The 17,287-nt window shown below is 32.2% G+C and overlaps 2 protein-coding genes across 3 annotated transcripts; one reads left to right on the top strand and one right to left on the bottom strand.

Annotated features, from left to right (window-relative positions):
• Positions 1-24: 24 nt before the first annotated feature.
• On the top strand, positions 25-3,571 carry LOC133291506 (ACT domain-containing protein ACR10). The gene is made up of 6 exons (XM_061489778.1): positions 25-399; positions 649-867; positions 1,298-1,403; positions 1,876-2,212; positions 2,679-2,963; positions 3,191-3,571. The coding sequence occupies exons 1-6, from the start codon at positions 246-248 to the stop codon at positions 3,326-3,328; spliced, it is 1,239 nt and encodes a 412-aa protein (XP_061345762.1). The 5' UTR covers positions 25-245; the 3' UTR covers positions 3,329-3,571.
• Positions 3,572-6,046: 2,475 nt separating this feature from the next.
• Positions 6,047-10,781, bottom strand: LOC133291530 (uncharacterized). 2 transcript variants are annotated; one of them, XM_061489807.1, is made up of 13 exons: positions 10,411-10,781; positions 10,010-10,147; positions 8,488-8,569; positions 8,135-8,211; positions 7,916-8,031; positions 7,702-7,813; positions 7,454-7,570; positions 7,215-7,306; positions 7,017-7,083; positions 6,842-6,923; positions 6,676-6,767; positions 6,454-6,597; positions 6,047-6,312 (listed from the first exon to the last, which is right to left on the bottom strand). In XM_061489807.1, the coding sequence occupies exons 1-13, from the start codon at positions 10,657-10,659 to the stop codon at positions 6,166-6,168; spliced, it is 1,515 nt and encodes a 504-aa protein (XP_061345791.1). In that variant the 5' UTR covers positions 10,660-10,781; the 3' UTR covers positions 6,047-6,165. The 2 variants fall into 2 exon arrangements, with proteins under 2 accessions (XP_061345791.1, XP_061345792.1); XM_061489808.1 differs by having other exon boundaries at positions 6,174-6,312; positions 6,454-6,515.
• Between the last annotated feature and the right edge of the window lie 6,506 nt (positions 10,782-17,287).

Here is a 17,287-nt window from a genome sequence, read left to right on the forward strand (position 1 = left end):
AAAACCGAAACTGAAAGAGGGGGAAAAATTCGACAAGGATTCAGCAACAGCAGTGAAGCTGTGTTCCGGTGCTCTGTTCCCACTTGTTTCGATTTCTCGTTGGTTTAGGTCTCCTGTCTCGCCTTGTGTTACATTAGTTGCAGCACAGTAAAAACGTTTTACTCAGCAAACAACAATCACCAATCCTTCTGAAACATTGGATAGCGTTGAATTAGAACCACAGCAACAACAACAACAACAAGATTATGGGCATACTACAGGACGATGTGGTGATTATCAGGCAGCCAGAGAACGAAGATGAATCGACCGTGATAACTGTGAATTGCCCTGACAAGACTGGTCTAGGTTGTGATTTGTGTCGCATCATACTCTTCTTTGGTCTTAGCATTGTCCGAGGAGGTAAACCAGCTCTTCAATATTCATATAAATACATATAGAGACACACACAGATACATACTTACACCTACTTTTCTTTCCTAAGATGTTAAGGTCGTACTGGAGATAACATGAGTCTGGGATTCATTCAAAATCTAATCTTTCTCTTCCGTTTTTGTTATTTATGTGAATTTTGAGATGTGGGTTTGTGATGTCTTTGACTCTTTGAGATTTTGAGACTGAATTCATTTGTTTCATTTTCATGCAATGAAGACGTATCCACCGATGGGAAATGGTGCTACATAGTTTTCTGGGTGGTGGGGAAACAAAAGACGAGGTGGAGTTTGTTGAAGAAGAGGCTAATTGGGGCATGCCCTTCTTGTTCTTCAGCTTCTGGTATTTCTTATTACCGCTCTGACTTGCAGCCGCCAAAGCCTCCGGATGTGTTCCTTTTGAAATTTTGTTGCCATGATCGTAGAGGCCTTTTACATGGTGATTTTTGAAACTGCTTTTTTAAATTAGCACCCTACATGTTTGTTGTCTTGCTCTTGCCGTCTTTCAGATAGAGATTTGGGACTTCATGGTTGTTATTTTTGTAGCTTTCCATCTTGGTGTTGTTTCCTCCCACACTTGTGTTCCCAATTGTTGTGGGGTGGTAAACGGGTCTTAGGGTTCTTTTTGATTGTTGTGAAATTCATGCTAAAAGGAAAATGAACTGACAGCCTTTACAATGGCAATTGATGTCATCCTCAAAAACACTTTCCATTTCTAAAGCTTCATTGTGTATTATTCGTGGATTCTCTGCCTTCCTTGAATTTTTCCTATCTTTCTAGATATATTGATTATAAGTTATCTGGCTAAAGCTTCATTTGTTTTATTCATGGGTTGACAAAATAACTGAATGTCTTCGTTATTGGGACAGATGTTACAGAGGTTCTTTGTGAGCTGGAGCTCACCATAAAAAAAGTGAAGGTATCAACTACACCTGATGGCAAAGTGATGGATCTGTTTTTCATCACGGATACAAGGTTGCACATTTCTATACATATATATTTTTGGAACAAGCTTGTGTTGTGATTTGGTACCCTCCAATTGCTAGTTCGTTTCAACCGAAGTTTCTTTATCTATTTACTAGGACTGTGGATTTGCTGAGCTGGTTTGCCAAGTGTTCTTTTAATAATAAAAAAATGGAATTTCAACGGGACTAATAAGTTAGCTAAGTTGAAAAGTCGATATAATCACTCTTGCGAAATTTTGTGTCGAGAAACTGTCAACCTGATAGTAATCCTATCCTATTCTAGTAAAATCTTTTTTGGTTTGCTCAGGGAAATGTGCTACTTATGTTCCTAAGTTTTTTCTATGGCAAGCATCTAAAATGCATTTTATGAGAACGGAGGCTTATTTGCTGGTGTACAATATGTGCATTTCATGATAATACCATCTGCTTTTAGCTTACTAACTAACCTACTGTTTAATCTTATGTATACGTGTATATATCAGGGAACTTCTACATACAAAGAAGAGAAGGGATGACACAATTGAACAGTTAACAGCTATTTTGGAGGATGCCTTAATTTCCATTGATATTGAATTGGTTGGCCCAGAAATTACTGCTTGTTCTCAAGCATCTTCATTCCTTCCAAATGAAATCACAGAAGATGTCTTCGATTTGGAACTGCCTGATTCAGTTCGAAGTGGGACTTATACATCAGATTCTGTTTCTATTGCGATGGACAACTTGTTGAGTCCTGCTCATACGCTTGTCCAAATTATGTGCCAAGATCACAAAGGTCTTCTTTATGACATCATGAGAACTCTGAAGGACTACAATATTCAGGTATAGCAATTTCAAATCTGAATAATACAATATTATTGAATCATGTTTTTAGGCTGCTACGAAATGTTGTTCCTCTGTGATTGGAAAGTCAGGATTCGAGTCTGAGCAATAACCTCTTAGCAAAAAATGTAAGGGTAAAGTTAGATACAATCGACCTTAATCCTTATCCTCCCAAAATCGGGGAGCCTTGGGTTTGTCCTTTTTCTTTTTCTTTTTTTGCTTTTATGCTGCTATGAATGGGATAGCGTTGTAAGCAGAAGGAATTGATAAGCCTATAAAGTTTATTTCATATTAAATGTGCAGTCCTTTTGTATGTCAATACTGCATTTTAAAATTTCATCTTCCCTTCGTCACGGGCAGTTTGTCTTTGTTGTTCCAAGTAACTTGAAACAATGGCATACCTATAATTTCTTAGTCTTCTCTTATCTAATATCCTAAAAGAAAATCTAATTTGTCATTTAAACAGATTTCTTATGGGCGATTCACAACAAAACCTAGAGGAAAATGTGAGCTCGACTTGTTCATCATGCAAGCAGATGGGAAAAAGATAGTTGACGCCAGCAAGCAGGAGTCTTTGTACTCACGCCTTAGGATGGAACTACTACGTCCGCTTAGAGTAGCTGTTGTGAGCAGGGGCCCTGATACAGAGCTGCTAGTTGCAAACCCCGTGGAGTTATCTGGCAAGGGACGGCCTCTTGTTTTTCATGATATTACTCTTGCTCTCAAAATGCTTGGCACTGGCATCTTTTCGGTACTTACGAATCTTGTCTGCTCTTTGTTACTTCCTACTGTTTAGTTTCCATGCATGCTCTAATTTATCAGTTAAGTCATAGTCTCCCCTAGGTGACTGGCTCAATATGAAATGTTACACTGTTTATACTTACCACATTCATAAAATTAGATAAGGCTGAGCGAAAAAAGAGAGGTAGACTTTGATCATTTATATCATGTCAATATTCTGACTAATTGTTTGGACAGGCTGAAATTGGAAGACATGTGATCAGAGACCGCGAGTGGGAAGTGTATAGAGTCTTGCTGGATGAAGGGGAGAGTTTATCGGTTCCATGGAACAAGATTGAGAAAGGAGTTTGGAAAATGTTGATGGGTTGGGAGTGATCCATCATTGGTGGCATTGTTACTTCTCAATGGACCTGTGCCTGTGTACAGATAACAAGGTTCTCAAATAGTTACTAGAATGTAAGTAGATGAAATTGTGAAATATATTGTGCAAATTATAATCTTTCCCACGTTATATTATAGAGTTTTTGTGATTCTAACTTATGTGTAGAAAGAAGGCAGTAGCAACTAGCAAGTATATTCAAACAAAAAAAGGAGGGTAGTTGGGTTGATCAAAGCATTAAATGAAAATGAAATATTGTGAAGTGGTTATATTCAGTTCCTCTGTTTATAGTAAAGTGGTCATACATTAATGGATATAAGAATTTATAGAATTAGACTAATCCTAGCACTCTGCTTGCAAATGAAGAGCATCAACTAGACAACTACCACCACGATGAACAGTTAACGAATGAATTTCTTAAAGCAGTGACACGTTTAATGGAATTCGAACGTGTTAACACTAGTTTTTGATTTAAGGAATGGAATGATGCTCTTTCTGGCCACGCTACTTTGCCGCCATCTTTAAGATATAAATTTCATCAACTACCACCAGTGATTTGTGAGCCTTTTATTGACTAACTTCTCATTGCTCTTTGTGCTTCTTCATTTTTTATTATGTCATTTTCCTTAGATGTGACTTTGACGGTAAGTTGCTTTCGATATTTTATCTTATATTATTATAATTAATAGGTTTGCTTAACTTATACTTTAACAGTTGTGCCCTACATGGATGTCAATAGACAACAGACCTTAGTTCTGTCTATAATAAATGATTCATTAGTTTATAGACACATGTTCAACTGTCTGTAGTCAATGTTTTCCGCTGCTTTTTTTCTTAGGACACGTTTCTGACTTTCTGTCATTAGCATAGCTTGATCAATGATTGGTATTGAACTTATTGTAAATTATGGGGATTCCCTGGGCATTGCAGATAAAGAAACGCTAGCACTAGTTTTGGTGTGTCATATAATTATAAAATCATTAATATAACAACTTTTTAAGTTTATGAGTGAATTTAGTTTTTTACATAATATCAGAACTGACATGATTAAATGATTATAAGTCCAATTTTCAACATTTTTATTCTATTAATAAAAATAATTAAATATTATAAATTTTTTTGGATTCCCATGCAAGAAAGCATGTTAGAGAATTATAAAATCATAAATATAATCTCACCTACCTGGTGTAACAATTTGTATTTGTAAATAACATGTTAACATCAAGAAAAACCCCATTTATTGCTATGCCGTTAAAAAATCTTCCCATAGATGTCACAAACTGGTATTATAATATTTTGTTTGTTATCATTACCATTTGTCAGCATAATATATAGACTCCGTGAAGGGACAAGATTCATGGTAATACTGGACAAAAACATTGTGTTATATTTATCTCGTGCCACTTATATTAGATCCATTTGCTCTCGTTCTCATTTTTTTTTTCTCTTGTAAAATAAAATGTCGTTGCCTTTTGGTTGTCCTTCTCATTGTCGTTATGAAACGATTAGGAAAAAAAAAATAAAACTTAAACATCAGTCAATGCACTCCACAACAAAAATGTGTCACGGATATTTTTGGGTTTTGGGTTCATCTGGCAAGGTGGAAATAACAAATGGGTCTTTTTTTAAACAAAAAATTAGACTTGCCATCGGTAGAATCTGTCAGTGTGACTGATTCACTGCTTCCTTACCAGTTATATTTTAGTGTGTTTCAGCAGATAATAATTTACGAATTGGTGGGTTCTTTTGCGATTATTTAATTTAAGCAAAGCAGAGTTTTGCTATTTATACAGACCCAGCAAGCAGTATTATTTACTGCTTTATCGGCAACTAATTGAATGATTATTGGAGGTTTACTCAAATTAGCTGGTTATAACAACCAATGAATGAGTTTGTGGTGATAAATTTAAGTTATATATATATATATATATATGAGAAAAATGTGTGTCATTTTAAAGGAGGTAAAGTTGTGTCATTTTAAGAGAGAGAAAAAGATAGATAAAAGAGGAGAGAGAGAGTTGACAAAAAAATAAAGATATAGGTCCTACCTCTTTATGAGAGTGAAAGGATATAAGTTGTGTCGTTTAAAAGGATAAACATTTCTCTCTCTCTCTCTCTATATATATATATATATATATATATATATATATATCCTACCTCTTTATGAGAGTGAAAAGATATAAGTTGTGTCGTTTAAAAGGATAAACATTTCTCTCTCTCTCTCTCTCTCTCTCTATATATATATATATATATATATATATATATATATATATGGGTCAGGATCATTTTACACCAGTGTAAGTTACACTCTCAATCTTGTCCGTTGATCCCAATTATATCTAAGGGCTTTAATTTTTTAGTAATGTGAGTCATTGGATACAAGTGGATCAATGGTCAAGATTGAGTGTAAGACTTCTAACTCTTACACTGGTGTAAGAATATCTTGCCCCTATATATATATATATATCAGTAAATTACATATATTTTATTTCATTATCAGGTTTTCTCTAGAAATAATATGATTTGGCTTAAATTCAAATTGGCGGCCAATGATGACTCATTTGAAATTTCAATGCTATATCTTTTCTTCCCTCGGTGTAATTTTTGAGTGGTATTTAAGTATTGACACAAATATATGTTCTTTCGTCTTTATTCCCTTTTAATTTGGACCACCATACGAAAATTTTGGAGTACTAATCTCTTGGAAAGTTGTGGAGAAAGTGATTAGGATTTAGGACAATATGAATGTAGAGTACAATGAACCAAATGGCAAAATGAAGAATAAAGGAATAACAATTGCAGGTTGACCATTAATACAACTGATTGTCGCAGCTTACAGTTTCCAGTATATTCCTAATTTGTGCAAGATGCCAGCAACCACCCCCCAGAAAGTGATTTCTGCAAAGATGACATATAAGATAGTTCCCACCCTCTCTGAGTGCCAAACATTGACAAACACGTGCTTCTTGATCCAATGTACCTAATTATGGTTTCATGTCCAAAAAATGGTTAGCTCCTACTCCAAGTTACTTGATATAATAGAAAGTTATATTTTGGAAAATAATGATATAATTAAAGTATAGACCATATAAAATAGAAATCAAAAGAGGTTGCTTCTTACTAGTGAGTTATTTGGACCTTCATAATACCAGCCATTTACAAATGCTGCGAAGATGCCCTCGGCTGCCATCACAAAAACTAGCATAGCATTCATTCCTATCCACTCCAAGAACAAGAATGGAGTACGAAGCCCCCAAACATCGATCTGTTTGATTATTATTAGAAGCATTAAAGAAGAAGAATACCAAAGGATTTTTGTACTAGAATACCACGCTATACCTACCAGTATGTAGAATCCAGAGAAGACAATTCCAGCTGCTCCAGCTGTGAAACAAACATAGCTGAAGCTGTAGAGTTGCTTGTTAAGTGGGATAGCTGCAGTATTCCATGAAAATTTGTGTAAGATTTATTTTGCATGCAAATGGTACATTCTTGTCTCACTAGCTTACCATCTGTAAAATGAAGTATGATGGCTATTATGAGCAACACAAACCCCATTGATACCCATTGTTTCAGTCTCTCCGAATGACCCTGTCAAAGTTTTATACATTAATAGGCCTTCACTAAATTGCATTCATAGAATAGATGTTTAGTGTGTGCAACATAGGGTAAAAAATTTGTAACCTTGAAGTGAATCAAGACGTGCCCATAATGGATGCCGATAGTGCCAGAGAGGATAGCTGATATGGTACTAGTTTAATGAAAACAAAAAAATATATTTTATTGATAGATAAATGGAGGTTATTTTTTTTATGGAATAACCCAAATTTATATATAGATAGATACAAGATAAAAAGAGAAAAAGAAAAACAAAGAGCAAACCTCAACAAGCCCTCCGGTTCAAAAGGAGCACGACACCAACTTGGAGCATCTTCACGAAAACGACCTTCGTCTGGAGAACTGAATGTGCATGCCTATATAAAATATCATATGAAAAATTAGAAGAGCAATAATAGAATCAATTTGTTTACAATAATACCAAAATATTCGAATAAATTAAGGAGCAAATCTTGTGACACAAAATGTGAACTAATAACTACTCCTAATAAGTCAATTCTCACCTTCAAGCGTTTCCAAACAGGTTGAGAATAAAGATGGTTAACCCCCCAAACTTGTCTATCCACATGCCCAACAGCGTTACATGCAGGTCCTAGGTGTCCTCTCATCCCACATATAACCTAATAAATGGAAGGAAGAACCCCCCCCCCCCCCCCAAAAAAAAAAAAAACGAAAGCTTAGTGTCAAAGTAACAGTTCTAAAGATATAACAGAGTTACTTACGACATAGAGATTAGAGAAAAAGTATGTACTGTGTATCTCTTTGGTTGGTCGCCGTTAACATGATCCACAAAACTCCAATCCGGAACATAGAGACTGAAGGTTGTGATCATGTAAATGAGAAATGCAACGAAGCCCCCAAACCTAAGCCATACGTGTATATGTACTATCAATCAAAGCAAGTTCATAATCTACATTTATCAATTCAAAGTTTGAAGTTAAATACTGTGTGTTGCTTTTTCTCACCATTGCCATTTATAGGCAGTAAAAATTGATAGGTATCCAGGGCTCAAGGTGGAGGGTCTAAGCTTGGTGGTAAATGTCTCTATTAGTGCTACAACACAGTATACAAGGGCTATTCTCTGCACACACACAAATATAGAAACGTGACTATTCAAGAAAATGTGTTGCAATGGGATTGTTATGCATTAGGCCCGCATAGATTTAATTTAATTCGATCCACACCTGGAGAATGCCACACCATCGTATAAATTTCATGTCAACTCCATATGAGAGATCATCAGGGGCATGAGAGTATCCACCTGTAGTAGTTAAATACCAAAATTTATTTATGCAATACATGTGGGTTCAATATGCATTCATATTCATATGAATCACATTCAGCTGCCAAGCCAAGCCAAATTTAAGTATATGAAAAGCAGCTCATAAACAGAAAACATTCAAAGTTTCAATGATCGAGAATATTCTAGTTTATCAGGAAGCATATAATCTCTGTTCCCAAGTTCGAATTTAATTTTCTGTTCTAGAACAGGACGTTAACCAAGAATTGTATGGTGAGTTTGAGGAATTTTGTTCACCTTGCAAAAGTATACCCCAGAAAAGAAGCTTCAATGTCCTAAGGATTATCTTCTTTACGGCATCCTTTATCTTGGGGATTCTCTGCATTATCACAGTCAAAGTTTATCGATGAACTAAAATTTTCATCATATGCTCATTATATAAAAATACTAGTTTGAGATGGTGTTGTTGATGCTGATTATATAAAGTATAACGAAAGTACTTTTACAAACATTAGAAAAAAGAGTAACATAACTTACCGAGAAAATAATTCAGATAAATTCATGAGTTTCGAATTATGATCGATATATACATGAATCAGAGGACACATAGAAAACTAGTTTATTAGGAGATGGAGAAGAGCATCTTGATAATTGAATCTTGCATAAATGATCACAATTAAATTACAAAGTTATGTAGCTTTTTAAAAGTAGTTTAAGTCTTAATTATTCTTGCAAAACTCAATGATCATGATTTGTTACTCTTAGTCATAGTAAATCAGTACCTTCTCCGGAGAAATGTGAGAGCAGGAGCATTGAATTTGACAACTGAACTATGCATGATTGATTTTTAAATTTACCATACCACTTAAGGGTTGGCTTAGTGTTTTTAATTTTATCCTTCGTGAGAAAAATTGTAGCTAGGGATTCACTGCTGTTACTTGCAGTGAACTAATGCAGTGATATTTCTTATACTATTGAGAAACAGTTTTTTTGTAGTAAAGTATGCCAGTTATGATCAACAGCTTTAAAGAAGATTGTGACCGTGCACAAGACAATTTAGAAACAAACCTCTAAGAACGTCCTGATACAAAAAAAAATCTTCGTCTAATGTAAACTAGACAGAGATTAGAGGATGAAAATATTTACATTATGTTTGATTTGTTTCTTTATTTTCATATTCAATTGACATGTTTCTCCTCATGATTATAAAAATAATATGTTATTTTACTTTTGTTATAGGCCTATATAAGAGGCTCATGTTCTAGTAGTTTCAAAAAAGAGCAATGGAAAAAGAAAACAAAAGCAAATAAAGAAAAACATCAATTAAGGATGTTAATCCTAATACGAACAACTATGAATTTGGACATTGGCTCTCAGAAAAGACCCGCAAAGCCCAGAAATTCACTACCTAAGGGTAAATCTTATAAATAAGAGGTAAAATCTACAAGTATGGAGACCTTCGCTCTATTTGTTATGCTATCATTATGTACACACACCACCCATTTGGCAAAATCGTTATTCTATGCACTTTGATTTGCTATCTCTATTCCATAGATATTTGAGAGAGCTCATAGATCCAACATAAACATTGACTAGATATCTGTGTTTTCTGGACATAACAACTTTATTTCTTGTTTTTTTATAAATTTGGAAAGGAAATTACAAGGGAAAACAGTGAAAACAATTGTTTTCACTTGTAAATTTTCGAAAGTACGAAAAACTAATAAAAATAAGGTGATCTTTTTTGTATTTATAGATAAAAATACATTAACTAAAAAAATTAAAATCAAAGGCTACTTTAAAATAATATCATGGCTACCTTTAGTGCAAGTGCTATAGCAACCCCAACAATGAAAAGAAAGAAAGGCATAACGAAATCAGCCAAAGTACATCCATTCCAGGGAGAGTGATCAATGCGCGGATAAGCTCCTCCAGCATCGTCCACCAGCACCATCAGCTACACATAAATAGCCAAAAAATACTTTAGACAATTAATTATTTATAAGCCAACATAGACTTTTACTTTTATTTCTTTTTAAAAAAGAGATTAAATATTTTATTTTATTTTTTAGGTAAGGCCTATCTAGTAAACTTGGCATAATAACCCCTAAAAAGGCTTTGGAGGAAAGAGTGAAGATCGGGAGAAAAAAAATAAAGGACATAACATGTCCCTAGAATCTAGATTAGCTAGTTTAACTAAAAAGTTTAGAGTGCACTAACCACTATGGTGAGGCCCCTAAATGCATCAAGAGTTGCAACCCTCTTTGTCTTCTGCTTAACCAGTGGCTGATCCTGTTCATCTATTTGATGGATGGGTTCATCCACAGGCTTAGCCATTGTGTCTTTGTCATGCTCAATAATATAATCTCCACTTTTGGTTTTAATGGTTTCCTGCTTCTTCAACTCATCCTTACCATCATCATTCAGTGGTGAATTGAGGCCTTCTTCAATTCTCTTAGTTTCATCCATGGCTTAATAGTGAATATTCGACAAAGTTCAAACTTATCCTTCTCTCTTGAGGTCGCATATATAATAATTGTAGGGAGAGATGGAATTAGAAGTGATAGAGAGCTCCAAACGAAGTATCTGGCCGGCAGTGTTGGCCTTGTCATCAAGTCAAGTCAATGGGGGTACGAATATATATATATATATATATATATATATATATATATATATATATATATATATATGAGAAATATTAATCTCATGTTACATGAGACAATAATTCTCTTCTATACACTCAAAAAGATATGGGTCCCACTTCATTTTTTTTCTCATTTTCCGTGCAATGGGACCCACATAAAATTGTGAGTGCAACATGAGATAAATATCTCATGTTGCATAAGAAAATATAATCCTTATATATATATATATATAGAGAGAGATAGGATCCTTTGACACCTCATATGAGAGCTATTAGATCAAAAAAGATCAATGGTGTCACATGCTTACAAATCAGAGTCATTGATCTTTTTTGATCTAATGACTCTCAGACTAGGTGTCAAGTTTCAAATTTGACACTGGTGTCAAAGGATCCTACCATTTATATATATATATATATATATATATATATATATATATATATATAAACAAGGGGTTTGCATTCATCTTGCAACATGACCATAAAAAATTTCCTATACACACAACATTTTGTGAGGCCCGCATTTTTTGAAGCAAAAAAAAAAAAACTATGGCAGGGAAAACGAATCTCTATAACATAACACAATCACTTTTCCTACAACATAACTTTTATAAAACCCATAAACAAAACTAAATAGTTTTGCTTTGACGGGAGATAAATATATCTCAAACTCTCGAGAAATATTTATATATATATATATATACACACACACACTCACATGTGGGTTAAGTGGATGTAATCTGATTGGACATAAGATTTTGTCCAGTTACATATTTTTTAATTATGTATTATGAATATTACGTAATTATAATATTAAAGATATTTTTTTAAATATATGTTACGGGTAGTACATAATTATAATATTAAAGAATAAATTGCAAAACGATACTAATATTATAATTATGTACTATCCGTAATATATAGTTAATTTTTTTTAATATTATAACAATATACTATCCGTAGTATATAGTTAAAAAAATAACTTTAATATTATAACTATGTACTACCCATAATATATAGTTAAAAATATGTGAGTATTTACAAAAAAATAATAAAAATAAAAAAATAATATGTGAGTGGACAAAACTTTATATCTAATCACATGACAAACCATTATATATATATATATAGAGAGAGAGATCATTTGGAAAAGAATATTTGTTAACACAACTTATATTATTTTACTCTCACAAAGAGGTGGGATCCGCACCTTTATTTTTTTTATTCACTCTCTTTTCCTCTTTATCTATCTCTTTTTCTTACTTAAAATAACACAATTTTACATCCTTTAAAATGACACATATTTTTTCACATATATATATATATGAGGTTTATATTTCTGCAGCTGTTGTACGTGCAACAATCAAATACTTGCCATATATATACTTGAAAGAATTAAATGCGGGGAATCATAACCATACAAAGGATGAAAGCATTAAATGTGAGGAATCATAACCATACACCTGTCATTGTTTTACGTAAAACGGCTGCAGAAATGATTTAACTATATATATATATATATATATATATATATATATATATATATATATATATATATATATATATGAGGCAAGATCTTTTGACACTAGTGTCAAATTTAAAGTTTGACACCTCATCTGAGAGCCGTTAGATCAAAAAATATCAACGACTCTGATTCGTAAGCATGTGACACATTTGATATTTTTTGATCTAACGGCTCTCAGGTCATGTGTCAAACTTTAAATTTGACACCGGTGTCAAATGATCCTGCCTCTATATATATATATGGGAAAAACTACTCTTATGCTACATGTGATAAATTTCTCTCTTACACACCCTTCGATAATTATGTCACTTTTTTCTTTTATTTTATTTTTCAGGTGGTGGAGCCCACAAATTTATCTCTATGACATGAGATAAGTTATCTCATTTAGCATGAGATTAATAAAATATATATATATATATATATATATATATATATATATATATATATATATATATATATATATATATATATATATATATATATATATATAGGTAGGATCCTTTGACACCTCATCTGAGAGCTGTTAGATTAAAAAAGATCAATGACTCTGATTTGTGAGCATGTGACACCATTGATCTTTTTTGATTTAACGGCTCTCAGATGAGGTGTCAAATTTCAAATTTGACACCGGTGTCAAAGGATCCTGTCTCATATATTATATATATATATATATATATATATATATATATTGAGGCAGGATCCTTTGACACCGGTGTAAAATTTGAAGTTTGACACCTCATCTGAGAGCCGTTAGATCAAAAAATATCAACGACTCTGATTTGTAAGCATGTGACACCATTGATCTTTTTTGATCTAACAACTCTCAGATGAGGTGTCAAACTTCAAATTTGACACCGGTGTCAAAGGATCCTACCTCGTATATATATATATATATATATATATATATATATATATATATATATAGTAGCTATATTACATAAGTAAGAGACAGATAAAGGGATCTGGAAAGAAACACAGGGAAGAGGTCGAAATAATGATATTTTATATTAGTATTAGCAGGCTAGTGAATGTCAATTAGCCGAGCCTTTACTTTGTTTCTTCTTGTTGCTCCCTCATTTCTTTAAACTTCGACTACTTCATTGTTTGCTGTCTTTGACACCATTTCATTTTCCCATCTTACGACGTAACCAAATTTTGATATTGGGAAATTCTTACCTTCAAATCACTTGGTGTATGTTTCGATAGTGGCTAGTATCGGGTCTTGCCTTGATTTGAGAAGCCCAGCTCAAGTTCAACCGAAGTAAAAGCACAAAAACTAATTCCAGGGTATTATAGATATCACAATCCATATATAATTTTGATAGGTTTGCTTAATTCGAAATCAAATCATTTTATATAGGGTTCTTCATTTCTGTTGTCACTGCTGATGGAAAAACTTGTAGCAAATGTATTTATATAAGATACGGAGCCTATATATATATATATATATATATATATATATATATATATATATATATATATATATATATATATATATTAGGTAAGTCTGAGAGGCTCTAAGGCCGAGCTTTTGAATTGGAGCCTGAGGCCTTTTATTAAACGAGTTTTTATACAAGTCCAAGCCTGGGTCCAACAATCAATTTTAGACATGTAAACTCAGGCCTTCACGAGCCGAGTCAAAGACCCCTAGCTTGTTTAGCACCCCTACCAGCAACAGATATGCTAATTATACACAAAATAATTTTGTCTTTTGATAAGTAAGCCCAATAGGGTTAATAATTACCTATGCAGAAAGTAGTGTGATATTAATGATGACCTCTTTTCCGACCTTCAGGTTTAAATTTTGAATTTGAATACTTTTTCACCTACCAATGCAAAAAGTAATGGGATATTAATACTTTTCCACCTACCCATGCAGAAAGTAGTGGTTCGTTAATACATGTGTCTTCCACTATGTATTTTGAACTATTCTTCCCACCCACCAATTTGAAATTTCGAATTTTAAAATTTTTCCAGCCTTAAAGTTCAAAATTCAAAATTTAAATTTTAAATATTAAAAGTTTAAATTTTAAATATTAAATACTTCATAGCAAATATCTTTTTACGATGCATAAGTTAGTTTGTCACTGGAACTGTTCACTGAATGATCATTCTTTTTTTAATGATTAAATTTATAATTTATTTTCTACCTTTTTTATTATCTAAGTTTAAAATTTAAATTCTTTTGTATTAAGGATACATATTAATTATTTTTATATTTTCAATAATTTTTATTTTTGTATATTGATTATACATATAAGTTTAAAACGTTTATTTTTGTATATTAATTACCAAATGAAAAGACCGAGTAACACGTATCCTATTTATACACAAAATAATTTCGTCTTTTAATAATTAAGCCCAATAGTGGGATATTGATAGAGTTAACAATTACCTATGCAGAAAGTAGTGAGATATTAATGATAACCTCTTTTCTCACCTTAAGGTTTAAAATTCAAAATTTAAATTTGAAAAGTTTAATATTTTATTAAAAGTTTAAAGTTTAAATTTTAAATATTAAATACTTAATAGCAAATATCTTTTTACGATGCATAAGTTAGTTTGTCACTCGAAGTTCACTGAATGATCATTCTTTTTTAATGATTAAATTTATAATTTATTTTCTACAGAATGATAGATGTATTTTTTATTATCTAAGTTTAAAATTTAAATTCTTTTGTATTAAGGATACATATTAATTATTTTTATATTTATATTTTCTATAATTTTTATTTTTGTATATTGATTATACATATAAGTTTAAAACATTTATTTTTGTATATTAATTACCAAATTAAAAGACCGAGTAACACATATCCTATTTATACACAAAATAATTTTGTCTTTTAATAATTAAGCCCAATAGTGGGATATTAATAAGGTTAACAATTACCTATGCAGAAAGTAGTGAGATATTAATGATGACCTCTTTTCCCACCTTAAGTTTAAATTTGGAATTTGAATACTTTTTCAACTACCAATGCAAAAAGTAATGGGATACTAACACTTTTTCACCTACCCATGCAGATAGTAATGGATCATTAATTCATGTGTCTTCCACTATATATTTTGAATTATTCTTCCCATCCACCAATTTGAAATTTTGAATTTTAAAAATTTTCCAGCCTTAAAGTTCAAAATTTAAAATTCAAAAGTTTAAATTTTTAATATAAATACTCAATAGCAAATATCTTTTTACGATGCATAAGTTAGTTTGTCACTGGCACTGCTTATTGAATGATCATTCTTTTTTTAATGATTAAATTTATAATTTATTTTCTACAGAACGATAGATGTCTTTTTTATCATCTGTCAAAATTTATTTTAAAAGATTTTGATCTACCAAATAATCTTTCAATCACAAACTCAGAAATTTTATTTTTCCGTCACATTCTTAATAATCGTAATTCCTGCATAAATTTTTTTTATCCCCTATGTTAAAAATGGGATATCCAGTCAAACATTTCCTCAACAAGTACATCTAGCTCCGGCAGCATATCATCTGAAAATGTGGTAAAACTGTAATAGTGAGACTTACTACCATAATTTTTGTTTTAAAATATTCTCAAATCTGAAAAGACAAATTTCGATCCTTTCAAAAAAAAAGTAAAAAAAAAAAAATTGATGGAACTTTGGGCGGCTGGGCAATTAAAATTGTTTTGGCGCCGGATTGCAATTTGGCATCACCTGCACGAAAAATGACAGATGACTGATGAGTATCACGTTCACGTCACGTGCAAATGTATTATCCTCTCAGAATTATTATTATTATTTTCAAAAAAAGAAATAAAAATGAAAAACAACTGAAAAAAAAAAATACTAACCGGCAAGCAGGCGATAAAGCGCAGTGATGCAACAACCACGTTTGCAAGTGCGACTCTCAACTCAACTCGAAGAAGCTTAGTTGAGAGAAAGAAAGAGAGACAGAGAGAGAGAAGAGTGCGCGCGAAAGTTGGTACCTTAGAATTAGATCTCTAATCCCTATTTCTTATTGTAAGAAAGGCCCACACACACATACTCTCTCTCTATATCTGTGTTTCTAGACTCTGGTAGACTGTAACCATTCCTTTCACTTAAATGAGGAAAGTGGTGCTGAGCTTCACGCCCATGGAGATTCCACCTCTGTCCCCCAATTTGTGGTGGTGGGATCAAATCAACAACTCTACTACCTTCCAGAACGTTATTTTCTACTTACTTTGCGTAGCTTATGCTCTTGCAAAGGAAGAGAACAAAAATAAATTAAACAACAACAACAATAGTGAGAACAAAATTATGTATAGAAAGAAAAAATAAAAAGGAAAACTCATCTTGCTCTTGCAAGGTATTAAAGATAGAAAACATAAGGACTTTAAAATAAAAAAAAAATTTTTACCGTGGAGATAGTGCCCAAAGCTAAACATAAATATTTAGTCATCTAAAAGTAAGGACATTTTATTATCATCTCGTTCATGATATTGTGTTATGGAAAAAATATTTGTAGAAGAAAAAAAGATAAAGAAGAATGTCATACCTTCATCTAAAGAAGTAGAGAAATACATATTCTAGTGATTTCAAATCATCCTGTCAGCTTTACTCTACAATAGTGCTACAAAAAAAATAAAAATTACATGTTCATCTAATAGAAGAACAACTTGATAAGTTGAAGAAGATAAATAGACAGAGAAGAGAAGAAAAGAAACATATGCACAAAAGCTAATTACCAGATGAAAAGACACACTAACACATATCCTATTTATATACAAAATAATTTCGTTTTTTTAATAATTAAGCCAAATATTGTGATATTAATAGGGTTAACAATTACCATTGCTTAAAGTAGTGGGATATTAATGATGACCTTTTTTCCCATCTTTAAGTTTAAATTTTGAATTTGAATACTTTTCCACTTTCCACCTACCAATGCAAAAAGTAATGGGATATTAATACTTTTC

Source organism: Gastrolobium bilobum, unplaced genomic scaffold (assembly GCF_033153095.1).
Source record: "Gastrolobium bilobum isolate Gb01-03AN ecotype WA unplaced genomic scaffold, APGP_CSIRO_Gbil_v1 utg3161, whole genome shotgun sequence".
Lineage (NCBI taxonomy): Eukaryota > Viridiplantae > Streptophyta > Magnoliopsida > Fabales > Fabaceae > Gastrolobium > Gastrolobium bilobum.

Coding starts and splice junctions, on each gene's coding strand:
- LOC133291506 (XM_061489778.1), top strand. CDS start 246: ATGGGCATACTACAGGACGATGTGGTGATTATCAGGCAGCCAGAGAAC. Junction 1,404..1,875: donor TTTTTCATCACGGATACAAG/GTTGCACATTTC, acceptor TGTATATATCAG/GGAACTTCTACATACAAAGA. Junction 2,964..3,190: donor TTGGCACTGGCATCTTTTCG/GTACTTACGAAT, acceptor TTGTTTGGACAG/GCTGAAATTGGAAGACATGT.
- LOC133291530 (XM_061489807.1), bottom strand. CDS start 10,659: ATGGATGAAACTAAGAGAATTGAAGAAGGCCTCAATTCACCACTGAAT. Junction 10,148..10,410: donor TTAGGGGCCTCACCATAGTG/GTTAGTGCACTC, acceptor ATTTATGTGTAG/CTGATGGTGCTGGTGGACGA. Junction 7,814..7,915: donor ACTGCCTATAAATGGCAATG/GTGAGAAAAAGC, acceptor CGTATGGCTTAG/GTTTGGGGGCTTCGTTGCAT.